At 37.1% G+C, this 27,966-nt stretch overlaps 1 protein-coding gene and 1 pseudogene across 1 annotated transcript; one reads left to right on the top strand and one right to left on the bottom strand.

Annotated features, from left to right (window-relative positions):
* The first annotated feature begins 68 nt into the window (after positions 1–68).
* Positions 69–27,932, top strand: Txnl1 (thioredoxin like 1). The gene is made up of 8 exons (XM_042675098.1): positions 69–357; positions 3,250–3,346; positions 5,620–5,793; positions 12,911–13,033; positions 15,729–15,798; positions 17,898–18,070; positions 21,807–21,911; positions 27,389–27,932. The coding sequence occupies exons 1-8, from the start codon at positions 260–262 to the stop codon at positions 27,416–27,418; spliced, it is 870 nt and encodes a 289-aa protein (XP_042531032.1). The 5' UTR covers positions 69–259; the 3' UTR covers positions 27,419–27,932.
* On the bottom strand, positions 13,551–13,879 carry LOC122104290 (annotated as a pseudogene).
* Positions 27,933–27,966: the final 34 nt, after the last annotated feature.

Here is a 27,966-nt window from a genome sequence, read left to right as displayed (position 1 = left end):
GGCGCGGTGGCTGCTGGGTGCGCCCTCACGCCTTCCCGCGCCGCATCCCGCCCCTCCCCCTTCCGTCCCCGCCCCCTCGGCCGCTCCGCTCCCTGGCGTGACTCGGCACTGTGATCCCCGGGAACAGGCGCCACGGTCGCCGCGTCTCCGGCCCAGGCCTCGGCCTTCCCGAGCCTCTCCCTTTCCTCTTCCGAGCTTTCTTCCCCTTCAGTTTCGAAGCCGGAGGCGCCGCGGCCGCCCTGCCGGGCTCTCTGTGAGGATGGTGGGAGTGAAGCCGGTCGGAAGCGATCCGGATTTCCAGCCGGAGCTGAGCGGCGCGGGCTCCAGACTCGCGGTGGTCAAGTTCACCATGAGAGGGTGAGGCCGTCCGGCCCGGGTCCGGCGGACGTGCGGGCCGCGGGCCTTGCTGTCAGTCCGGGCTCTTTCTTAATGCTGCTTCGCGGGGGGGCGGGCCCCCGCTCCCCCGCCGCCTTCTGCGGAGTGTCCGGTGGTGGCCGGAGCCCCAGGCCGCGGCCGGGAGTAGGCCGCGGGGGGCGGGTAGGAGCCTCCGTTTCTGCATCGGGGCTGCCCCGGAGCCCCCGGAAGCCAGGCCCGACCCTGCCCCTCCTCGGAGGAGCCCCGTTCCTGTATTCCTGTTGTGGGGGGCGGCCGGCGGCGCGTCCAGCTCCTCCCACCGCCTGCACCAGTGCGCCAGTCCCGAGCTGTCACTCGCGTGTTAACAACTCCAAGCTTACATTTCCGGACACTTCGATACTTTTCACCCCCTGCATTTCTGTATAAGCCTTTACAAGACTGAATTGTTAGACTTATCTGAGTAGGGGGTAGTTCCGAAGCCCGGCTCATGCATTTTGAATTAAGTTGATGTTGAGTCGAGGTTTTGCTTTTTGGGTTTTTTTTTTTTAATGTTTTTTTGGTTTGTTTATGGTGCCATAGGCTCCATGTGTACTCGTACAAGCTACAGTCTTTACGTATTACAGATAGACAGGTGGGCTGGATCTCAGTTCGGCCAGATGGTATGGACAGGATTCTTGGACAAATGTTGCTTTGGGTTTAAGCGCAAAAAAAAATTCGAAGTCACAGAGCTGGTGACTGTCTTACACTGGCTTGTATTGATTTTTTGGGGGGGTGGGAGGGATGACTGTTGGAATTAGGCATTGAGAACAAAGATTGAGCCAGTGCTCACTTAAAGATTTCCCTTGTATATGTCAGTTCCCAGTTAGAAGTTTCAGAGGACCTCCCTTGATCCTCGGGCAGTATTTACACAATACTAACTGGGACCAGTCGGCTTCGGTTTATCACTGTTTATGAAGTAATGTGTTTCGACGTCCAAGTAGTTGTATAAATGTAAGGTAGTATTATTTTTTTAGTGTCACAGCAAAAAAAAAAATTTTAAACACTTGGTACAATGCATGTGGAGTATGTAAGTGGTAACGTTATGATTAGTTACGATTACATAGGGAATGGAGGGATGAAGGCAGAGATGATGACAAATTAATACTGTATTTTGGGACCAGAATTGAATTCAATTCATTGGATTTAAGAGAGTGGAATAGAGTGACCATTTGATATGTGGTCTTAACACTTACTAACTGGATTTCATTTACATCAAGACATGTCTAAAAGGAATATCAGAATTCTGTAAATGTGGCTTTGCCTTTAACAATTTTGTAATGCTAATAATCTTACTAATAGAGGAATATCAACACATTTGTTGAATGTCAAAGGCACAGGAAAAAGAGAAGCAATGTTTCAACAAGCAGTTTCACTGTTAGCTCATTTTTCTAATTCTGGTCAGTTAGAGCTTTTACAGTGTTGCACTTCAGTCGTATTTCTCTTCACTTAACATATAAGAGCAAAAGATGATAGAGTAATAACTACCATTGGAGTGAGATGAGTGGAGAAACCCCACTAAAGAGTTATTAGTATTTGTTGCTTATGTGTAATTGTAGACTGATTGGTAAAGAACTATTAATGGAATAAAAATGGTATTTTAGGGGGTAAAAACTGAAGGCAAATGAATGTATGAATATATAAAAAACACTTTTAGTTTAAAATGTTTAGGTTACATTTATAGATCTAACAAGGTTTTATTTACCTTTAAACTTCCTTTCACATGTTGACAATTAGTGGATTCCTCTTTGAACTCATTGTCAGTGTAACCTAGATTTCTGAATACTGCTCTTTTAGATGCCTAGACAACTGTATCCAGTAAAATTGTGTCAGAAATCTTAGATCAGTATTAATGTCATCTCATTTTAGACTCAGGGCATACTTTCTGGAGCACTTCATTTCCTTGCCAACCTTATTTTAAGCTTTATTCTCAGTTTATGTGTTTTATCTGCCTTTAGTCTAAATTAATTTTACTAAAACTGTGTACATTGGTTTCTTCTTTAAGAATCTTCAGTGGGCTTAGTGGTGATTTGCTTAAAAATAAAATACTATGAGATATACAACCCAAATGATCATTGGCTGGCCTTGAACTCATTCCTAATCCTCCTCAGTCAGCCTTCTGAAGAACCAGGATTCAAGGGTGCCCTACCACACCATTGTCATTTTAGCAATCTTAAAAAGTACAGTTCAGTGTACCTTCACAACGTTGTGCTATTATGACCATTGTTTCCTAGAACTTTTTCATTATTCAAGACAGAATAATTAAACAATTCATCCTTACTTTTCCAGTTAGCCTGTGTTCTGTCTCTTAGCTTTTTCACTCAGTAATGGCATTCTACCACTTAAGCCACAGCTCCGCTTGTGACTTTTGGTGCTTAATTGGAGATAAGAGTTTCACAGACTTTCTTGGCTGAATTCATATCTCATATGATTCCTCATATCTCAGCCTCCTGAGTAACTAGGATTACAGGTGGGAGCTACTGGTACCTGGCATTGGCTGTCTTTTGCATTTGTAAACTTTAAATGCTAAATTTGCTAATTTCTGCAAGAAAACTTTTTATAACTTTATAACTAAGTTGAGGAGAATTTGTATCTTAGTAGCACTGTTTTCTCTCATTCATAAGCATAGTATGTTCCTTTGGCTTTCTTCAGTTTCTTTCCATGAGAGTAAAGCTTAAAGACAGCAATGTTAGATCTGATACAGTATTTGTGCTCAGCAATATAGTATTGACAAAAATGTACCAAACCAGTTGAAGACTAAAAGTATCAATTTTGTTTCATGCTACAATTGACAACTGCTTTTAGATTATAATTAATACAGTCTTTGGTCTTTTCTAAGTATCTTTCCCTTTCTTACAGGTGTGGACCATGTTTGAGGATTGCCCCAGCATTCAGTTCCATGAGCAATAAGTATCCACAGGCTGTTTTCTTGGAAGTAGATGTACATCAGTGTCAGGTAAGACAGAGGTATCCTTTTCTTTTATTCTAGAAACAGTTTAAAGACCAGCTTTAAGATCATTCTTCATTTATATATAGTATATATTCCTTAGAAGACAGGAAAATGTTGTGACTTTAAACTGTCATTTTGGTTACATTAGTAACATACTCAGCAGAAACTTTAAAATGTTGATTGAACCAGTGTTGTGGGTAAATTACCCTGGTGATGTTTGTAAGTAAATCACCCTAGTGATTTAGTTGACTAGTCCTGTAACAGAGTTTTTGTTTGTCTGTGTGCATGTGTATATATACATGTGCATGTACACCAGTACTATGAACTCAGAGCCTCATGCTCTCCTTTGCCTTTTTCTCTTAAGGCTAGTGCTCTATCACTTGAGCCATAACTCCAACATCTGGCTTTTTGCTGGTTAATTGGAGTCTATTATAATACTTCAGTTAATTCATTTATAACCACTTGGGTACCACCCAGTGTATTTACTTACAGATTTATTAGGTACATTCTATCTACCACAAATGAGGAAAATTAGGCAACCTTTGTTTCTCTGGGTCTGGCTTTACTTAATATAATTTGGGGGGGGGGGGCAGTCATGGGGTCTGAACTCTGGGCCTGGGCTCTTCAGCTCAAGGCTAGCACTCTACCACTTGAGCCACAGCACCACTTCCAGCTTTTTTCTTTTGGCTTATGTGGTGTTGAGGAATTGAACCCAGGGCCTCATGCATGCAAGGCAAGCACTCCACCACTGAGCAACCTTCCCAGCCCCACTTAATATAATTTTTAGATTTCAGCTTCTTGATTAGCTAGGATTGCAAGCATGAGTTTTGTTGTTGTTGTCGTTGTTGTTGTTGTTGTTTGTCGGTTGTGCATCTTTAACTCAGGGCCTTGGCACTGTCTATGAGCTTTTTCACTCAAGGTTAGGGCTATACTACTTTGAGCTACAGTACCATTTCCGGTGTTCTAGTGGTTAATTGGAGATAAGAGTCTCGTGACTTTCCTTCCCAGGCTGGCTTTGAACTGCTGTCCTCAGATCTCAAACTCCTGAATAGTATTACAAGCGTGAGCCACCAGTGTCTGGCATGGGCTTTTGGTAACTGTTTAACATGTAGTTTTTGAGCACTTTATTTTTGGCCAATCCTGGGGCTTGAACTCAGGACTTGGGCACTGTCCCTGAGCTTCTTTTGATCAAGGCTAACACTCTACCACTTGAACCATAGCACCACTTCTGCTTTTTCTGTTTATGTGTTTTTAAGGAATTAAACTCGGCTTCATGCATGCTAGGCAAGCATCACTCTATCACTAAGCCACATTCCCAACTCTTGAGCACTTTAAATGTAGCAAATCCAGACTGATATGCTTAGAAAATGTGAATGTCTCTAGATATTTATACATTTATAAATAATATAAAATATGTTATCTTTGGTTATATTATAAATACTTTTACCAGGCTCACTATAATGTATATTTACTTTTGCTTCTTTTTTATGGGCTCTAGAAAACTTACATAACTCATACTTGTGTTTTGTGTTATCTTTTTTGGACAGCACTGTTTTAATCAGTTATTTATAAAGCTTAGAGAAGGCATCTTTAGGTTATCTTTATGCAATGCCTTTTTCATATAGCAATTCATATAGCAATGCCTTTTTCTTCAATTGACGAAATTCCTTTTCTGGTTCTTATTTTTTAAAATACTTGTCATGAAATGTTTGAACTATTTTACTCACTGTCTGTTGTAAGTTAAATTCCATTCAGTATAAAATCAGCATGCTAAGTCAGAATTTTTTAAAAAAATAGTTGTGTTTGATGGCCAGCCAGTCTTTTCTGTAAAAGTAGAAACTGGACGAGGGTTGCAGTGTTTAAATTATTGCCTCTTTTTCACGTGTAGGTTGACTTGTTTTTTGTATGTGTACTTTTTTCCTAGCATCAGTAATTTGTTTGGGGCAATACACTTTATATAATTTGAGAAAGCTGTCTGATATTAAGCATAATTTCTATATTGCAAGTTAATTTTCTGTTGGGTAAAGTATTAACAGTAAAACTGATTGGAAAAAAGCAAACAAGTAGAACTTGTTCTACATTGTGGGTCGAAGGGTAATGTAATTGTACCCCAATTGTTACTCTTAGGAATAGGTCTAGTTTGTCTTAAATACAAGCAAAAGTACATTGTATAACATGTTTTTAGTTTATACTATGGTATATAATGTCCATAAAGGTGTAGAGTAAAAATTCAAAGTCTAAAATTTGTTTTAATTCTTAACACTAATTTTCAATTCTAGGGAACAGCTGCCACCAACAATATATCAGCAACACCTACATTTTTGTTTTTTCGAAACAAAGTGAGAATTGATCAGTATCAAGGAGCAGATGCTGTGGGATTAGAAGAAAAAATCAAGCAGCACTTAGAAAATGACCCTGGGAGCAATGAGGATGCAGATATTCCAAAAGGCTATGTATGTACACAAAAGAGAAATCATAATATAGTTCTTTGGTTGGAATGAAATTACTGTTGTTTCTTTTACTAGTTGAGAATACTTTCAGGGAAGAACTTTCAAATTAAAGTTGACTGCTGAGGTTTGGCTGTGTGTTTACTATAATCTTAAGCTAACCATGTGATGAGCCATTTTCTTCCTAAATTTTTCTTGCTAAAATTTGTCATTTATTTTAAAAATCTACTTTCTGAAGTATCAAATAGCCAAATTCTAATGCTGTGTTTTCCCAAAGAGTAGGAAATGTGCATTGCAAAATGTCCTACTTTTGGACATGTCCTATTTTTGGACAATTATGGCAAATAACTTGAGTCTTTTTTTTTTTTTTTTAAATGTACTTGAACTTAGTGCTTCATGCTAGTGGATAGGTGTTGTACTACTCAAGTCAAGCTGCCAAGCTGCTAACCCTTTTTGTTCTTTTTCAGATAGAGTCTCACATTTTTTTGCCCAGGGCCATCCCTTTGCCAAGATGTCTCCTTTGTATTACAGGCACAAATTATCCTGACCAAACTTGTTTGATGAGATGGCGGGGGTGGGGAGTGGAAAAATCTCACTTTTGCCCATGCTAGCTTGAATCTACTTCCTTCCTGGTCCCTGCTTCCTAAATTGCTGGGGTTGTGAATATGTCTAGCATGACCTGTGAATTTTAATATAATCACCTTATATTCTGTGCTTTCTTTGTTGTCACTTCCTATAGCTTTTTAAATTTTTTAAACATATTTCCCGTTTTCTGGAACTTGATTATTTGGATGTTAATAGAATATTAAAGTTTAAATCTGGTAATGTGATCCCAAGTATATAACTGTTCTGACAGCACAAATAGAAACATAATGGGGAATATAAGAGTAAGTGAATGAAAGCCTTTTTTTGGGTGCCAGTCCTGGGGCTTGTACTAGATGCTTGGACACTGTCCCTGAGCTCTTTTGCTCAAGGCTAGCATCTGCCACTTAAGCCACAGCTCCACTTTTGGCTTTGGTGGTTAATTGGAGGTAACAGATTTTCCTGGCTGAGCTGGCTTTGGACCACCATCCTCAGCCTTTTTAGTAGCAATTGCAGTTATAAGCAATTGTAGATGTAAATAACTCTTGCAAAAATAAATTGAAGAATTTTTGTGAAATTGGAGATTTCTTGGAATAATTTCTATCATGATCTTTACACTCATTGATTAAGAAATCCTGTTGTTTTGAAGCCCTTTATATGATGAGTTTGAATAAGAGGGTATGAAGACTTTTTCAAAGTTTATAGGATTGAACAATTTTAATTCACTTTAATTTAAAAAAGGAATAGCTATGTCTCTTTGGAGTCACTGAGGTATCACAAAGTGTCTGTGTACAATAGTCAGTGGTTAAGAATCTTAATAGATTATTAATCAGCTATAGGAAATTTTTTGAGTGAATGCAAGGAGTTTTAGGTTTTACAACATTTTTTTAAGGGGTTTGTTTATAACCCCATGCACAGTCTTGTAATCCAAGATACATGGGAAGGAGTTCATGGTTCAAGGTCAGCCTGATCTTAAGTTAACTAGTTGGACACAATGATGTGTCCATAGCTGCTTGAGAATTAACTGGGACAAAAAGATTGAGATTCTATCTGAAAAACTAAAAGCAGAAGAACTGGGCCTTAAGTTCAGTCACCAGTAATGAACCCCTTTCTCTCCCAAAGAAAGTTTTTAAAGCTTGGAAAAACTTAAAATCTGTATCTCTTCTGTGTTTGCTAGAATAAGTCACAGGTAGTGTGGCCTCAGCTCCATTCATGCCTTCTCAACTAAGTTTTCCTTTCCAGAATTTGAATGCTATGCACTCTTGAATCCAACTTGCATCGGCTTGTGTTCTAACTCTTTAGGTGTATTAGTGTATTTTATTATTCTTGGACCTCTTAATCTATAGATTTGGACATATAAGTTTATTTCATTCCTCAGAATGAAGTTGTTTTTTTTTTTTCTCTCTGCCAGTCCTGGGGCTTGAACTCAGGCTCAGGGCCTGGGCATTGTCCCTGAGCTTCATTTGCTCAAGACTAGACTCTTCTACCTGAGCCACAGCACCACTTCCAGCCTTTTCTGTTTATGTGTTACTGAGGAATTGAACCTAGGGCTTCATGCATGCTAGGCTAGACAAACACTCTACCACTAAGCCACAATTCCAGTCCTGAAGTCAAATTTTTATACAGCTCTAACTTAAATTATAAGTAGGCAATCAAAAATGTAGAAACAGGGGCTGGGAAGGTGGCTCAGTGGTAGAGCACTTGCCTTGCATGCCTGAGGCCCTGGGTTCGATTCCCAGCACCACATAAGCAAAAAGAAAAAAGCTGGAAGTGGCGCTATGGCTCAAGTGGTAGAGCGCTAGCCTTGAGCTGAAGAGCTGAGGGACAGCGCCCAGGCCCAGAGTTCAGGCCCCACGACTGGACCCAAAAAAAAAAAAAATGTAGAAACATTTTTGTAACTTAGGTGTCTGTTGAATTTTTTTTCTCCTACAAAAAAGGGTTTAACTTACTTGTTGAAGTGTTTAGAATAGTACAACAGACCATGTTTGCCTTTCACCTCATTGTCATTTATGTATATTTTGCCATTTTTGCTTTACCTCACTATCCACTTTTATTTTTTGCAGCATAAATTACAAGTCAGTCATAGACAAATTAATGGTTCCTCTCTAAGCATTTTAACATACAAATCCTAACGATAGGAATATTCTATATAACAAGGATATTGTTATCACTCCTAAGACATGAATACTGATAAAATATCTTTTTAACCTCTTATGTTCAAATATCCTAAAATGTTTTTTATAGTTGCTTTTATCCCAATCTAGTGTTAAAATTAAGGATTATGAATTGCATTTGTCAGATTTTTCTCATGTTTAGAATCTTAAAGTCAAAATTAGCATTAGTCTAATATGATAATCACTAAATATATGTCTATTGAATATTCACTGTGTGACTAGTACAACTGAGGAAACAATTTTTGGGGGTGGGGGAGGGGGTTGGTCATGAGGCCTGAACTCTGGGCCTGGGCACTGTCCCTCTACTCTTCAGCTCAAGGCTAGTGCTCTACCCCTTGATCCACAATACCACTTCTGGCTTTTTCTGCTTATGTGGTGCTGAGGAATCGAACCCAGGGCCTCATGCAAGACAAGCACTCTACCACTGAGCCACCTTCCCAGCCCCAAGAAACTTAATTTTTAATTTTATATAATTTTGTTAATTTTAATTTAGTTTTAAATTGCCACATGTGACTGTCATATTGGGCAGCTCAAGAATAACTATCTAGTAGACTAAGTTGATTATACTGGTAATGGTACATTTCTTAGTGCATATTTCAGAATATATAAATTTTCAGTTCTATCATATATACAATGTAATGACAGTTTGTCCCAGTGAAGTATAACACAACACTTTAATGCAGCTGTTTAAATGTGGCTTTTTTTTTCTTTTTCTTTTTCTTTTTTTGCCAGTCATGGGGCCTGAAATCTGGACCTGGGCACTGTCCCTCAGCTCTTCAGCTCAAGGCTACACTCTACCACTTGAGCCACAGCCCCACTTCTGGCTTTTTCTGCTTATCTGGTGCTGAGAAATCGAACCCAGGGCCTCATGCATGCAAGGCAAGCACTCTACCACTGAGCCACTTTTCCAGCCCCTAAATGTGGCTTTTGATGTGCTCACAGTAAATCAGAAGTTGTTTTTTTTTAAAGACCCCTCTCATTTAGCTAAGTTATATCATTAGGGCATCGGAAATATTGTGATGTCTTCATTTTTTATAGGTAAACATAGATGATATTAACATTTAAAAAACTTTTAAGAAACTGGGTGCTGGTGGCTCACACCTGTAATCCTAGCTATTCAGGAGGCTGAGATCTGAGGATCATGGTTCAAAGCCAGCCCAGGCAGGAAAGTCCATGAGACTCTTATCCTCCAATAAACCACTAGAAAACCGGAAGTGGCACTGTGGCTCAAGTGGTAGAGTGCAGGGACAGCGCCCAAGCCCAGAGTTCAAGCCCCACGACCGACCAAAAAAGCAAAAAGTTTTTAAGATTTTGCTCAGATTAGCCTTTTAAGTTAAATATTAATGATGTTCAGAACAGTTCTAGTGTAGTTGAATTTTGTTCTTTAGACCTCATTTCCCCTTCCCTTCCAGTTGTGACTATGTCTCACTCTGAGAAAAGTATTTAATATAATATTTGGCTTTTAAAGAATTTAACAAAATACCTAATAAATTATAATCATTTTTATATTTATTTAGCATTATAAAAAGTTTACTATCTTACAACTGTAAACATAATATTAGTATTCTGTGGTTTAAAAAGAAAACCTAGATCTTATGTGAAAGAAAGGAACAAGCAATCTTTTTTTTATTTCAGTTGGTCATGGGGCTTGAACTCTCTTGCTGCTCCTGAGCTATTCAGCTCAAGGCAAACTCTCTACAAGTTGAGCCACAGCACCACTTAACCTGTAAACTTTAAAACTGTTCTTTGCCATCGGGGAACTGATGCTCATTCATACCTGTAGTCCTAGCTCCTTGAGGGCTGAGATCTGAGGATCCTACTTTGGAGCCAGCCTAAGTAAACACACCTAAGGGACTCTTGGTTTCAGTTAATTAGCAGAAAGCCAGAAATGGAAATGTGGCTCAAGTGGTAGAGCATGAACCCCCCAAACAAGAAAGCCCAGAGAGAATATGACACCCTGAGTTCAATCCTCAGTATCTGTGTGTGCACACACAACACACACACACAAACAAAACAAGTCCCTTATTTCAAGTCCCAATAGAGACAGACAGACAGACACACACACACACACACACACACACACAATAAAAAACCAGACCCAATTCTTGGCTTAGTATATGAAATGAATACTTTTCTAGAAAGATACAGTTTACTAAAATCAACTCCATTATAAGGAGAACATCACCAAAGAGGAATAAATAAGCAAAACACTCTTTCCTAAAGGTTGTGTGACTTCCTAAGTAAATATTGCCAAATCTTCAAAAATAGAGCAGTGGGGGCTGGGAAGGTGGCTCAGTGGTAGAGTGCTTGCCTTGCATGCATGAGGCCCTGGGTTCCATTCCTCAAACCACATCAGCAGAAAAAGCCGGAAGTGGTGCTGTGGCTCAAGTGGTAGAGCGCTAGCCTTGAGCTGAAGAGCTGAGGGATAGTGCCTAGACCCAGAGTTCAGGCCCCACAACCGACAAAAAAATAGGGCAGTGCTACAACTACTTAAGACTAGAGAAAATTTCTAAATTTCTTTGCTTTTTTTTTTCTTTTGTAATACTTGATTTGAACTCAAGGCCTTATGTTTACTAGGCAGTGCTATACCACTTGAACCATGGCCCTAACTATATTATATACAAATCTTACATGTTAAATAAAATGTAATAACTCAGTAGTAAAATTAAAAATACTATCATGAACAAATTGGGATTTTTTCAAGCATGCAACAACTGTTTTTATAATCTGTCATATTAGTAGAACTAAGGAGAAAAATGTAGATATGGAACAAGCACTCAAAACTTAATGTGTTACCAGAGTATTGAATGAAATCTTAATAGAGAACAACTAGAGGCAGAGCTAAGATAAATGTGACATTTTCACCCAACTCTTTGGTCTTTAGTTGGAAGTATTCTTCTGTTCAACAATTGAACAGAAGAAAGAACATATGCTGGGCAGGAAGGTGGCTTAGTGGTAGAGCACTTGTTTTGCATGCATGAGGCCTTGGGTTCGATTCCTCAGCACCACATAAGCAAAAAGCCGGAAGTGGTGCTGTGGCTCAAGTGGTAGAGTGCTAGCCTTGAGCTGAAGAGCTGAGGGACAGCGCCCAGACCCAGAGTTCAGGCCCCACGACCGGACCCAAAAAAATTAAAAAAGAAACAAATGCTGATTCAAATCTAAGGAAGCAACCATTGAAATCCAGAGTAGAAGTAATCTGTAGGCTGAGAGACTGATCTAAAAAGGATTTAAGAGACATGGGAAGTAAATACTGGATATTAAGTACTTGCTTGTACCAGTGGCTCATCCTGTAATCTGAGGATACTGGTTTGAAACCAGCCCGGGCAGACAAATCTGTGAGACTCTTATTTCCAATTAAGCAACAAAAAGCTGGAAGAGGCATAGGTCAAGTGGTAGAGTACCTTTTGCTAAAATACCTATGTGACTGTGAGGTCCCCAAGTACTGTTCCCTCCTCCCTCTGCCACACACACATAAGTCCTTATTCTTTATTTATTACTTTTTTTCTTTTTTTTTGCAAGTCCTGAGGCTTGAACTCAGGGCCTGGGCACTGTCCCTGGGCTTCTTTTGCTCAAGGTCAGTACTCAACCACTTGAGCCACAGCACCACTTCAGGACTTTTCTGTTTATGTGGTACTGAGGCATTGAACCCAGGGCTTTATGCATGCTAGGCAAGCACTCTACCACTAAGCTACATTTCAGCCCTGTTACTTATCTTAAATTTAACCTGTCTGCATAGATTTTTAAAAGTCCATGGCCATAAAATAAGAGAGCTAGGATTTCTTTGACTCTTACATTTTAATTTGCATTATTCCCATTCCCATTGTAAAGAAGTTACTATAAGAAAGCATGCTGTGTACACGCATGCATGTGTGCGTACACATGTGCTGGTCCCAGGCTTGAACTCAGGGACTGGAGACTGTCCCTGAGCTTTTTGTGCTTAAGGCTAGTGCTCTACCACTGGAACCACAGCTCCACTTCCAGCTTTTTGTGGCTAATTGGAAGTAAGAGTCTCACAGACTTTCCTAGCTGGGCTGGCTTTGAACCACCAGTGCCTGACTAAAAAAAATTTTTAGTGTGTTGTGAGGGTGGGAGGGGTATTGGCACACACACACACACACATGCACATGCCAGTACTAGAACCAGTAACTGAACTAACTCTTAACTTACTCTGTGCCCTAAGCCTAGATTTGGCTTTATGAGTAAATCTCAGAAAGTCAAGTGAAAAGATCATTATTAAGCTTTTAGTAACTATTTTTAAACATTTTCTGTAAATTGCTTAATCTAAAGAGTACCACAGATTTAAATTTTAAACAAATTTATACCACGCCCAAATGTTGTGTCTAAGGTCTTCACTTAATTTTTTTCAGATGGATTTAATGCCTTTTATCAACAAAGCTGGTTGTGAATGTCTTAATGAAAGTGATGAGCATGGATTTGACAACTGTTTACGAAAAGACATGACTTTCTTAGAATCTGACTGTGATGAACAGGTAATTGAATGGTTAAGTTAAGGCTTTTATTTCTTTATCACATTCCCATCTCATGGCATGTCATCCTTTCCTAAATAACCACTTTTTTTCCTTCATTACACCATTCAGTGTCTTTCACTCCTGTCCTTTGGCCATCCAGACTCACTTTAGTTCTGTTCTGACTGAGCTGCCTGGCACATAAAGGGAATTACAGAACTCTTTGTTTGAATTCCTTCCTGCTGAGTTGGATCATTACTAGTATTTGCTCCTTTGTTTTTATCCCTCACCTGTCTCCTGTATCTTTTTCTTTTTTTGATTAGCCCAAACACATTTATTTGCTAATCAAAGGAATGAGGCCAGTTAAACCACTTAGAGACTATTGAGACTTAAATCACTTTGAAACTGTTGCATGTAAAATGTTTGTGATGTGGATTATTGAACATAGTAGTCGGGGAAAAAAGTAGCCGTATGTAGATTTGCTTATTAAACTGAGCCTTTTCATTCTTGCAGCTAATTCCTCCAAAGTGATCATGGAATTTTATTTTACTTTGTCACAGATATGACTACAGGTGACATGGTTTATGACACACTCCACACCAACTTCCCATCTTTCAGTTTTCTTGTTGGGCTTTCCTTCCCATCCCATGCCTGATGCTGAACCAATGAACCCTTGAAGTTTCAGACCTTCTGAGTTTTCCTGCCATCAGCTTTAGTTTCTTCAGAGGGCTCTCAGTTTTTATGCCAACCTTATTGCTGTTGCAAGTGATGATGCAGTCTTACTTGGCCATTACACCCATTTTTCGCAGAGCAAATCCTACTCCTATTTCCTTCATGTAATCATCAAAACTTTGGCTGTCTACCATCCACTATCTTTCTATAATTGCTTAAACGTAGCCATGGTGGGTTGAGGAGGGGGGATGTGCATGGTACCTTTTCACACACAGATGAGTTTGTGTCTATAGAACTGAGACTAATTTTATAAGCATTCCCTTCTGTGACTAGCTCCTCACTCTGCATATAATTCTATACTACTTTTTCTATGCTTCTTTGATTGCCTTAATTTGCTGTCTGTTCTGTTTCTGCTTTGTTCCTATTCTAGTTAATCTTGTACATGATCACAAAAATTATTAGAAATATAAACTCATGTTTCTCTTATGGCATTTAATTGATTCTTAACTGGTTTTAAGATGTTTTACTGAGTTGAACTGTTTTTGGCTTTCTGGTCTCATCTATTCTTTGCCTGTGATTTATTTGCTTAGATGTGGCATAGTTACTAACTTTCAACGCACTGTAACTGATCAATTATAAAAGGTAGTGTTAAGCCAGGTGCTGTGGCTCACGCCTGAAATCCTAGCTACTCAGGAGGCCACATCTGAGGATCACAGTTCAAAGCCAGCCCAGGCAAGAACATCTGTGAGACTCTTCAATAAACCACTCCAAAAAACCAGAAGTGGCGCTGTGGCGCTGTGGCTCAAGTGGTAGAACTCTAGCCTTGAACTGAAGAGCTGAGGGACAGCGCCCAGGCCCAGAGTTCAAGCCCCACGACCAACAACAACAAAAAAAAAGTAGTGCTATAGTAAAAAAAAAAAAATAGCCTAGTTATTTTCTTAGACCACAGTATGATTCTTTTTTTTTTTTAAACCAGTCCTGGAGCTTGAACTCAGGGCCTGGGAACTGTCCCTGAACTTCTTTTGCTCAAGGCGAACACTCTGCCACTTGAGCCACAGCACCACTTCTGTTCTGTGAATGTGGTACTGAGGACTCAAACTTAGGGCTTCGTGCATGCTAGGCACTCTACCACTGAGCCACCCTCCCAACCCCATTCTAAAATTATGTATCTGTATACTATCTTTTTTCTTATCAGAGCTACTTATTAGATAATGAGTATCGTTTACATTGTGTTCTTCCTGAAGAGTGTTGTTAAAGTGATGCGATGAGGGGTATCATCATCAGACCTGTTTATAGCCTCCCTAAAAATCTTCCTGTTAGGAAAACTGTTTTAGCTTAGAAGCATAGCTGCTTTCAGTAGACAATTTTGGCTGGAAAGTTCTGAGAGCTAGCATCCATATTAATGTTTTGTATACAAGTTCCTGTATATGGCCTTAAGTTTAAAATGAAGATTGTTAATACCAAGGCTTGAACTCAGAGACTTGGTTAAACTCAGCTCTTGTTAAATTTTTGGTAAAGGCTGTAGCCTTACCTGAGGAGGATTGTGTGGAAGATGCTGGAAATCAAACCTGGAACCTCATGTACTCTACATTCTGGGCCTAAGAATCTTACTCTCTTGAGTTTGGGATCACAGTTCATGTGAAAGTTAGTCTCCTCATAACTTGTGCATTGCTACTTGACAAACATGGAAAAGCAGTATGCTAAAACTTGTTCTTTAAATTTTATATTAATTTGGGGATTTTGTGGTTGTTTTGAAAACAGGTTGCTTGCCAGTTTATAATTTATAAGGGCTTCGGCTCTTACACATTATTTTAGCTGATTTACTCCTAATTTTTTTGCCATTCTTTTACACAACTAATTGATGGTGGTATTTCTCAAATGTCAATCTAATCAGTTACCTTCAACTTACTGATTTTTCATATTACATTAGTTTTGTGTTAAATTAAGTAGGATTTTTTTCTGCATCTGTTACTTTAATTCTCCTTAGGTATCTTGTGTATTCAGGGTGCTCAAGAGCCCTTTTATAATAAAACTCTTTTCCCCACAGCTACTTATCACTGTGGCATTCAATCAACCTGTTAAGCTTTATTCCATGAAATTTCAAGGGCCAGATAATGGTAAGTAAAAGACAGCTTTTTATTTACCAACCTACTGGTTGGTTACCTGTGTTAGCATACATTGAAAACTATTATATAGACTTGGATATTCTTTTTTTGAGAAAGAGTGAAATTGTGGCAAAATATAAATGAGTGGGCAAATAAATATGAAATTATCAGGGACTGAAAGTAAGGAAGTAATATAACACTTAATTTTTTTATTTCTTTTTTTTTATTGTGAAAATACTGTACAGAGGGGTTACAATTACATGGGCAAGATAATGAGTACATTTCTTATTAAGAATTTTAGCCTCCTCCTTTGTTTCCCCTTCCCACCCTTCCCATCCTCCTCCCCCCCACCAAAGTTGTAAAGTTTGTTTTCGACATAACGACTTGCACATCTCATTGTTGCAATGGGTCCACCTTTATCCCTATTTAAATGATTTGTTTTTTCCCTTCCCCTCCACAAATTAGACCAACATCAAATACAGTGAAAGCAGGGGTTATACTGTGGGGGAGGGACATACAAAGCAACAAAGAAATAATCTTATAAATGTGTTAGAAACAATTGCATGACAGAAAAAAACATTTGAATACATATCTTAGGGTTCATTTCCCTAATATCAACTTATCTGACCTTTTAATTTTGGAAAGGTTTGTTTTTTTAACAAACTACTGAGTCATTTATTTCAGCTATTAATTCTTAGCAACCGTTTTTTAGAATTAACGCTAGGAGAGATTGTTTTCAAATCCCTCCTATTGTAAATAATACAGCTGAGACTTCAGACTTTACTACAGGCATATCAAAGTGGTTGCATAGATTAGGGTTTGTCTTTTGTGAAGTCAAACATTATTACTTATCTACCTTCCCTTTGTTTCCATTACTGTTAAATTTTTTGAGGGGATTAAGGGAATGGAGGTTTAAAGGTTTGGGTTTATTTTTTAATTCTTTGATTGGACAGAATAGCTTATGTCCTGTTTACAGAGAGCATTTCCCTATCATTTATTATTCTGAATTTTTATATAATTTTTCATTAAAGTTGCAGTTTTACCCTGGTGCTGGCAAGCATTCTTCCTTGCTTGAGGCATTTCCCCATTTCTTTTGCTATTAGTTTTCTTTTCAGGTAGAGATTTTTTTTTTTGTCTGGGTTTGCCTCAATCTGTTATCCTCCTGTCTCTATCTCTTGATTGAGATTAGGGTTAGCTAGGGTTATAGGCATGTGCTGCCATGCTTGGCTAGTTTTTGAGATAAGATCTTTCTAATTTGCCTAGTTGGCTTCCCAAGTATCAAACCATAAACCACTATAACCAACTTTAAAAATGAGTCTCAGTACTTAGTCTAAGAAGTAAGGAGTAAGATATTTTGTATATGTGGTCTTACTGTGAGCCTTATATTTGAGGTCAAATTGGCCATTTTTATGATTTTCTTTTGCTTAAATGTTTTCTCTTTTTTGGGGGGGGGGGTCTGGTCATGGGGCCTGAACTCTGGGCCTGGGTGCTGTCCCTCAGCTTTTCAGCTCAAGGCTAGCACTCTACCACTTGAGCCACACCGCCACTTCCAGCTTTTTTCTTTTTGCTTATGTGGTGCTGAGGAATGGAACCCAGGGCCTCAGGCATGCAAAGCAAGTGCTCTACCACTGAGCCACCTTCCCAGCCCCTGCCTAAATGTTTTCACTGATGATGTTTTTCTTCCAAATAATCAAATGAATTAGTTGTTGGCAACTACAAGTTCTAACTTAGTACTATTTCTTTTATGAAAATGTATTAATCTGCATATAATGTTAAAATCCATTGTCATCTTTATACTTCTTTGTCAAATTCATCATAGTATTTCTTTTGTAGTAGATATAATGTGTGTGCACACATGCATGTGTATGTTTTTTAATATTTTACTTCTAATATTTAGTGTTAAGTCAAAAAAGTACTAGTAAATGAATCTTGGGAGGGCAATTGACTGTCAGTCACCAGTGTGAGTCTTAGTGGTAGAGGTCTATAAAGATTTATATACATAGGTATATACAAATATGTGCCACTTATATCTTTGTGTAAAGTATGACTAATAATAAATGTAAGGAAGTATAGTATGTTTTCAGTTTTTATCATTTCATTTTATTTTATAGGTCAGGGGCCTAAATATGTAAAAATTTTTATCAACTTACCACGATCTATGGATTTTGAAGAGGCAGAAAGAAGTGAACCAACTCAAGCTTTGGAACTGACAGAAGATGATATTAAAGAAGATGGCATTGTTCCACTCCGTTACGTTAAGTTTCAGAATGTTAACAGTGTAACTGTAAGTAGTATTTCACTAAGAAGAAATTTAACAAGTTTATGAATAACAACACTGCCTTACTATTCTAGATGATTCTAAATAGTCCGTTAGTGTTTGTCCAACAATTTAAAATGAATAAAATTATCATGGGCTAAAAATTGTCTTTATAATTTAGCCATGCACCCTAGAGAAGAATGACAGGTTGATTTTAAATATTTGCAGGCTCTGTTAATTCTAGAATATTTATACTTAAACTGGAGTTATTTGTGCTGTGTCTTTCATACCTGGTGATATATATCCCCAGTTTAAACTGACAAAACATATACATCAATCAATTTGTTTTCTAGAACATGCAATTTATTTACTTTTTTTTTGTGCCAGTCCTGGGCTTGAGCTAAGAGCCTAGGCATTGTCCCAGGGCTGCTTTTATCTACCTCTTCACAGCTCAAGTTCTGGCTTTTTGATGGTAGTTGGAGTTAAGAGTTTTGCAGACTTAACTGCTTGGCCTGGCTTTGAACTGCAATACTCAAGATCTCAGCCTCCTGAGTAGCCAGGATTACAGGCATGAGCCAGCAGCACCCAGCAAAACTGACCTTTTAAAAATACGTTTACATTTTATAAAATTACTCAAGGTATATCTAAATACTAAATAGTGTCTGATTTAAGTGATACAAAAATTCCACCGATAAGAAAAAATTCCACCTATAGAAGTCAGCCACTTTTTAGCAGTTAGTAATTGTTCTTGAAAATTGTATAATCAAAACCCAGCATCCGGGGCTGGGAAGATGGCTCAGTTGTAGAGCACTTGCCTTGTATGCATGAGGCCCTGGGTTTGATTCCTCAGCACCACATAAGCAAAAAAGAAAAAAGCTGGAAGTGGCGCTGCGGCTAGCCTTGAGCTGAAGAACTGAGGGACAGCGCTCAGGCCCCGTGACCAGACCCAAAAAAACCCCCCCAAAACAAAAACCCACCATCCTTCTCTTCACCTCTTCCTTCCTGTCCTTTCATGAGAGGATAGGACAGGTAGACAAGAATGGCGTTTATAGTATCTAGAGAAAGTAGAAATCAGCACAGAATTATTGAGAACAGGTTATACCAAACTAGTAAAATGTCTTTTGTGGGGGCTGGGAAGGTGGCTCAGTGGTAGAGGGCTTGCCTTGCATGCCTGAGGCCCTGGGTTCGATTCCTCAGCACCACATAAGCAAAAAGAAAAAAAGCCGTAAGTGGCGCTGTGGCTCAAGTGGTAAAGCGCTAGCCTTGAGCTGAAGAGCTGAGGGACAGCTCCCAGGCCCAGAGTTCAGGCCCCATGACCGGATTCCCCCCTACCCCCCCCCAAAAAAGTCTTTTGTTTTAATGGAATAATTCTATTTTTGTAAATTAAAAAAATGCTATTAGCATGTATTTTCAAGAAATTTTACGTGGAGTTTTACAGTATACATTATAAAATGTAGAGGTATAATCAAGTTTAGCTTTAACTGTCTGAAAATGGAAGAAAATGGTTCTATTAATATTCCCAATTAATTATGTATTTTAGCTTGGTTCTGGTGGTCTACACCTATAATCTTAGCTACTTGGGAGGCCTTGAGAATGGAAGGATTATGATTTGATGGGCCAGCACAACGAAAAAATATTTTTTTGTCAGTCATGGGGCTTGAACTCTTGGCCCGGGCACTGTCCTTGAGCTCTTCAGCTCAAGGTTAGCATTCTACCACTTGAGCCACAGTGCCACTTTCAGTTTTCTGAAGATAAGAGTCTCATGGACTTTCTTGCCTGGGCTGGCTTTGAACTGTAATCCTCAGATCTCAGCCCCCTGAGTAGCTACGATTACAACTGCGAGCCACTGGCCTGGTAAACCAAAAAGGTTTTTTTTTTTTTTGTGCCACATCTGGGTCTTGAACTCAGGGCCTGGGCACTGTCCCTGAGCTTCTTTTGCTCAAGGCTAGCACTTACCCCTTGAGCCACAGGGCCACTTCCGTTTTTTTTTTTTCTGTATATGTGGTACTGAGGAATCGAACCCAGGGCTTCATGCATGCAAGACCAGCACTCTTACCACTAAGCCACATTCTGAGCCCCTAAACCAAAAAGTTTTTAAGATCTCCTTCTCAACCCATAGCTGAACTCAGTGGTATATACCTATCCCAAGCTGTATAGGAGACCATCTTGGGTGGAAAAGACTTATAGACTCCATCTCACTAAAGGGAATCTAGAAGCAGGCCCAACAAAGATCTGAAACCTAGAGTAGGTATCATAGCTAGCTCAGGTACAACCCAGATGGAAAGTAAGACCTTATTGTAAAACAACTGGCGAAAGGAACAGGGCTGGAGTGGGCTCAGCAATAGTGCTAGTGTAGAAAGTGCTAGGCTCTAAATACAAACCTTCAGTGTCACCCAATCAAAAATAGGCAAATTAACAAATGAGTAACACCTTTTGTTTTCCCTAGGGATAGGAAAAGGCTTATTAGAAGCATCCTTTAACTCAAGAGTTCCTGAATTAATTTCCATTTGTCCTTGAAAATCACCAAAGATAATTATCTTGTAGGAGGTTTGAGACTTTGTGTACCTATCTTACCAAATTTTAGTCAGTGATAAAAATGAAGATACGGAAAGCACACCAATCATATTTGTTGTTGTTGTTGGTTGTGGGTCTTGAACTCAGGGCCTGGGTCCTGTTGCTAAGCATTTATACTGAAGGCTAGCACTCTACCACTTGGAGCTACAACACCACTTCCTATTTTCTGGGGGTTAATTGTAAATAAGAATCTCATGGACTTTCCTGCCTGGGCTGGCTTCAAACCGTGCGCTCTACCACTTGAGCTACAGCGCCACTTCCTAAACCGTGATCTTCAGATCTCAGCCTCCTGAGATTAGGATTACAGTCATGAGTCACTGGTACCAATCACTTTTTGACATAAGGGAATCAAACTAAGTTTTGGTTAGTCTAATTGAAAAGTTAAAAAAAAAAAAAAGGTGTGTTTAGATTCAAAAGAGTTGGTTTAATAGTCTATTTATTATAGACCTTAAATTGACCAACTTGAGTTTGAAATTAATCTATGGTTGCCTATGAGAACAATAAAAATTGACAAATAATATATTAGAATAAATAAAAGCATGTCATCTAAGTCAGGAGATGCAATATTTTAAAGTAGACAGCATATAGAATGGCTTTTTAATTAAAAAATGGATAAAATTTTAAAATCCAATGTATTACGAAAGGAACTATAGGTAAAGCTATCTCTTAACATGCTGATGGAAGTTTTTAAGTAGAAAGTCAAGCCTGCTATAAAAAATATGGAGTGCATAGTATAGTTTTAGGTGCTGATTTCCAATATTATTTTTTACTATTCTAGGATATAGGATGGATACATGAATGTTAGACAGAATGTAACTGCAGAGATTTTCCTCAGTGAAAAACTATGATTTTAATAAAATTATCAACAGCAGTTTGTCCCATTGTAACCATGAATCTCATACTCTTTCAACATTCTCTGTAAAGAAAGCTCTAAAATTCTGACTCCTCCATACTATCCCACTAAATTACCATGAATTTATGTGTATGTGTCATGACATCCCTGAAGAAGGTGAGAATAGCAAGACAATGATGGGAGTTCAGTCTTCTAGGAGCAGTAGTTTAAATGCTATATAATTTAGATTAATCCTTACAAACAATGAAGGGTATTTTTAATAATAATCTATGACTTGATTAAACATAAAACAGACTCATGAAAAAAGGGTCATAATAAACGCAATTTTTTTTGTAGATATTTGTTCAATCTAATCAAGGTGAAGAAGAAACAACAAGAATTTCATATTTTACTTTTATTGGTACTCCAGTCCAAGCAACTAATATGAATGACTTCAAACGAGTAAGTGTGTTCAATGATAATAAGGGGAAATAAAAATACAGTGATAGAGGAAGAATTTCAGGTGTTTCAGTAGTAATACTGCTTTTAACTATGAAGAGATCTAAATCCTCTGGCTTAAAATTTTATAAGGTTAAAATACAACAGTAAGTTCTCTTAGTCACTTTTGAGAAATATGTCAAGCCTTAAATGATATATATTAGTGAGTTGTAAAAGTAAGTGTGGTTAGAGAAAGTAGGAATAATTGAAAAGTAGAAGTAAGTTATTATTTGAAAGCTATAGTGAAATTTTAAGTTCTTGCTAATACTAAGCTTTTGATTATCACATTTCTATTTCTAATAAGATTTAAAATTACTTGAGTAATTTTTATTATGAAAGGATAAACTAAGTTTTTTTGTTTTGTTTTTGTTTTTTTAAATTTAAACTAAGTTTTAATACACTGATATGCTGACTTTCCAAACTGGGTCCTGAAAGAGTACATGTTAGAAAATAAATTTACATGTAACTTTTCTCAAAATTTTAGGATTTTTTTCTTTTCTTTCTTTCTTTTTTTTTTTTTTTGCCAGTCCTGCAGCTTGAACTCAAGCCTGCGCACTATCCCTGCGCTGCTTTTGCACAAGTCTCTTTACCATCTGAGCCACAGCGCCACTTACAGCTTTTTCTGTGTATATGGTACTAAGGGATCGAACCCAGGGCTTCATGCATGTTAGGCAAGCACTCTACCAAGCTACGTTCCCAGCCCCTTTTATGAATTTCTGTGTATATTTTTTTAAAAGACACAGTCTTAAAGATTGCAAAAAATTCATTTAGGAATAAGGACTACCCTTATATAGGTTTCTAGAACAACTAACTGATAGCTCTACAAACCCAGATCATAGAATGCCAGAGAGTTTTTTTTTTCTTTTTAACCAAACCCAGGTGCTATATACAGCTTAAATGTGCCATCGCATAGGGGATGTACATGTTTTCCTGTTTCTGATGGCTACATTTGATAGGCAACCTAGGGCCTGCAGAAAGAGATTCACAATAGACTTTGGGGGGGAATTATTTGAAGGGTTCCAAGAGTTCCAAGACCTCTCATTTTTTAGTGGTATCTGCAGATCTGATTTTAATTCAGTTATAGAAAAATTGCATAATGATGATGGCCTTACAAAATTGTATACTGTTTTTATAGGATCAAAAAACTTGACAATATGTCATTTATCTTGTCATTTTTATACTGTATTCTCCTGTGTCATGGTTTAATTAAGTTTTGGGCGTGGTAGGAATAATTGAGTACTGAAAATCTGTCATACTACATGATACATATATATAAATGTATATATACATACATACACACACATACAAAATGTTATGTCAGAAGAAGCACAGAAAAAAAAAAAAAGAAGCAGCATAGATTAAATAGCTACATTTTTGTGATGTGAGATACGTTTTCCTGGGAAAATGCGTGAGCAACAAAGATGTTTTAGTCTTCCACTTTAGTGCTTTAAGATTTTAATTTAATGCCATTGGTCTTGGCTTTAAGTATACCTTGCATAATTTGTTATTAGCATAGTTCTTTGTCTAAGACCTATTAATTGTGTGTCTTACTATTTCAGTATTAGCTTTACCTTCCTATTTTTTACCTCATACTGTTTGAGTTCCAGTTTTTTCTACAAATAATTCTTATTCTGTCTTATCCATCTTCTTGCCAACCTGCCATTCAATTAGTTTTTAAATTTGCATTAATATTTGTCTGTATTTGTCTCCACATTGTTTTTGGCAACTTCCTTCCAGTCTTACATTTTTCTCTTCTTTAATTGCAAAAACTTCCTTTTCAGGGTCTTGTTCTTGCCTGAAAGTATTTGTTTTTTCATTTGACTTTTTTCACTTTAAATTACTGTAAAGTAGCATTTTTCAAATTTTTAAATCTTAAGTACCTATTAAACTGTGAAATATGGTTGAAAAGTAGTTGTTAAAACTAGGAAATTAAAATTTTACAATAGTGAATATGATACATAGTCACAATAATATTTGTAATTAAAAATTCTTAAAAAGAACCAATACAAGAGGATTATTTTATGATTTTTATGAATTTCTTTGTTACCTAAATAGAGTAGACTTGTTCTCAGACCAACTCCTGCATTTGGCCTTTTATGATGAAATGTGTCATGTAGTCTCTATAAAACTCTATGGTACACTTGGAGACGAATGAGTTGTAAAAGCAAAGCGCTATTTAGCATTATTCTAAAATGGGTTTGGTGTTACAGACTTCCTAAAATAGTATCAGGGACCCTAGTGGAACCAACTTTTGAACTGCTTTGAGAATAGTTTGAATCCTTTAGTTTCCTTCCAGTCATTTATTGTCCTGAAAGACAAGCTTTAACTGTTCTTATATCATATGAGACATCAACTTAAATGTAGTGAAAAATTTTTATGAATTTAGTCCATTTGATTCTTGTATAGAATTTGCTTAATTAAGCTGTTGCTTTTTGTTTAATACTTTTTGTCTGTAGTACCATGCTAGTACAGTGATGATCCCTGTTCACAGGGAGATATGTGCATACAGTAGGATAATCTACAAAATATGAAAGCTCCTAAAAATAAAAACGTGACAAAATATTCTCATGTTCAGTGACATTCCTTCTTCCCAACAATGTCTGATGAGTGTAAGAAGCTTTTTTGGATGTCCTGAACTAAGTTTTGAAAATAGAATTTGGATAAATGAAAAGATAAGTGATGGGTACACTGCTTTGAATGAATAGATAATTTTAGTTTTCGGAATGTTCCTGTCCTTCCCCTTCTGTCACTAAGTAGTAATACTGATAAATCTTGGATGTAGATAGAAATCTTAGACCATTTTACTCCGTAAGGCTGTACTTTAGGATTTGATAGACTAGAATACAGCTTTATTTGTCTGTTTTTGGCTCTTAAAGGCATCACGCACAAGATGATAACATACACTTCGGCTATTTGTTGTTGTAAATGTATTCTTTGTATTGCAGCATGAAAAGCTTACTGTCTTAATTGGAAGTAGATATTTTTGTTGCTAAAATAGCTTTTTATACAAACTGCTTATTTTAGTATTAAAATATAAGTACAAAAAAAGAGAAAATTTTAGGGGCTTCTGCTTGGTAGGGATTGAAGCGCATGTAAAAAGCAGATTTGTATCACTGTAATAAAAATAGACTTTTCTACACTGGCCATTCACCATATCAGCTAGTTTTGTAACATTTCTATCTGTTTATTTTTCAGCTTTTTTAATCCAACTCAAATGAACTAAACCCAGAAGATTTTTTTAAATGAAGTAATATAAAGATTGACTTTGTCTCACTCTACTCCCCTCCTTGCTTCTCTGCTCATCTAGCACCTGTCTGCTCTCACCCTTCCCATGTTCTCTCCAGTGCTGCTGCAAGATTTCTTCAGCTTCCAGCCTCTGGATCATCCTTGTTACCTAGATTTCCTCAACCATCTCTTCCTCCAGATTTCATCCTACTCATGATTCTCAGTTGGCCTTTTATTTGTTTTGGGCTTGCAACTAGATGCTTTAATTTTATTACCTTACTGTGTTGCTCACCACTTTTTGTTTGTTTTTCCCCCCCTGCTATTTCATATTCTTTTTTGTTTCACATTTTGAGTAGCAAGTGGTAATATTAAAATAAAACATTATCGATGCTTTGAAAATTAATTATTTGGATAATGTTTTAATTCATTCTAGAGTTTAGCTTACCATTTAGGAGCTAGAGAGAATCATTTTGTAACTTAAATATAAGTTAAATATAAATTATTTTATACTAGTTAGTATTGGGTTATAATTGAGGGGGGTATAGTTTTTCTTTTCTCATTGAAATGTTAGCCCAATCTTTTTGTGAATTGTATCATCTGCTTTTACCTGCCTAACTGAGCTCAAGGCCAGTTGAAGTACTTATGGACTGAAGGATCAGTGGACTCTTCACTGAAAAACTATTTTGACATCTAATTTTGATGTGCCTAGACTTGTTGTCTAAGTTGTAGTATACTTAAGACAAAAGAGCTTGATGTTTGGGCTAAGGATCTACATTGGAATGCTGAATTTCTTCTTTTTTACAGAGAATACATATTGGCAAGTTGAAAGTTATCACCCTGTGAAACAGTATGCAGATTCGTGTCTTCTGTATCACATCTGCTAAAATTTTAATTTTTAATACTAGTTTTCGTCCTAGCTTAATCTAATAGCTTGTGTTTTGTTTTTTCCAAGTAATTTAGTGATCAGTAATGCTTTCACTGTTTATCAACATAAATTCATTTGTGATGCAAATAATACCACCTCCCTTTCATTTTTAGCGCTTTTAAACATGATTTTCTTACTCTTGTCCACATTCACTTTTGTGACATTATCATCTTCCTTTTGAGCTTTTTTACCTGTTTCTCTTTTGCAAAAAATAAAAAGTTTCATTGAAGAAATAAGAATGACTTTTCTTAGATGGGGGAGGGTGTTGTTAGCATTATATGATTGGGAATTCAGTGGCATTTTTAAATGTTTTTACAAATGACATTGAACTAGCTATTTTTCATCATAGACCAGATACATACCCAGGGACCTTAAGGGTTTTGTTTCTTCAAACAAAGCACAACCAATTTAAAATAATGAAACACACTTATAAGTACATGTAGCTATTTTTCAATACAAATATATATTCTTGCAGAATTTTGCAAGAGGGTTGCATTTCTTTAGGGGCATTTCTGCTTTGAGAATATACTAATGACCAAACTATATACTTAAGGTAAATTGCTCTGTTAGAGTATAAAACTCTCCCTCAGATTTTTTTTCAAAGTGTTAATAGAAAATAAGTTTTTATGCTGACAAGTTTATAGCAAGTAGGGTATATATATACATACATACATATATATATATATATATATATATGTATGTATGTATGTATATATATATATATATAGCTACTTTCAATAGTGAATTTTTGACACAAGGTGTATTCTTTACTTTTTTATAGTGCATTTGTAGAAGCCAGGGTTTTAAAAACCTCGGAAATTTTTGTCATTTTTAATCTGCTTGTATTGCATGTCTACATATTAAAGGAAAAGTCTAGAAACTTGTCATTTTGTGCCTGAAGACATAAGTGTAGCATACTCTTAATTCTAGATTATTTTGTGATTGACATTTAATTCCTAATTGCCTAAAAATAGTAAACTAAGAATGTTTTACTCATATAGCATCATCTTTTTTATTAATGTCTCTAAACTGTCAAACTTGTTTGGAAAAATACATTACTTTTTCTTAAAACAGGGTGGGAAACCAAAAGTAGCATGAATGTGTTTTATTTTTAATTCCTGTGGCTAGGGTGGCACATTTGCTCCCTCAATAAGAGGACATTGCATGCTTTAAAAGATCAGGGATTAAAAGTTAAGACCATTATGAAGGATAAAATGATTTCCACATTAGTATTTTTGAAAAACTAAAGCAATAAATTGTACATAAAACTTTTTTATTTTTGTTTTTCCAGGTAGTTGGCAAAAAAGGGGAAAGCCACTAAGGTACAAAAGACACTGGAAGATCTGTTGCAGTCAAGATTTGCAGCTCCTGGATAATTGCTTGATTCTCTCCAGAAATTGTCAATGTTTCGTTCATTGCCATTACCAATAAATCATTGCTTTTGTTCAGATGCTATCACTAGTGTTTCTATTGTAATCTTGATACATGCAGTTGTAAATAAAAGTCACTACTTTTGCCAACCGAAAATCTTGTCATTCCACATAAGTATTTTCAGTTGCATTTATTTGAGTATTTTCCAGCTTATTTTAGAGGAGACTTAAATGTTTGGTAACATTGTTTGAAAGCTAGTTTCTCTCTTAGAGGAACAAAACTGTTGTACTGAATTAAGGAGTACATTTGTATGCACACATACATATACATACAGAGTTAGTGATTTTGGTAAATGCACTTAAGAATAACTAACCATGCTCAAGTAAGTACTGAATTTTTATTTTAAAAAATTGGTTATCTAGGTGATATAGAAATTACTCAAATTATAAACTGCCAGAAACAAAACTCTCAGAGTTTACTACTCTTACCTAAAACTGT

Source organism: Dipodomys spectabilis, unplaced genomic scaffold, assembly GCF_019054845.1.
Source record: "Dipodomys spectabilis isolate Male_0828 unplaced genomic scaffold, ASM1905484v1 ptg000024l, whole genome shotgun sequence".
NCBI lineage: Eukaryota > Metazoa > Chordata > Mammalia > Rodentia > Heteromyidae > Dipodomys > Dipodomys spectabilis.
This window is presented reverse-complemented; position numbering and strand designations above follow the sequence as displayed.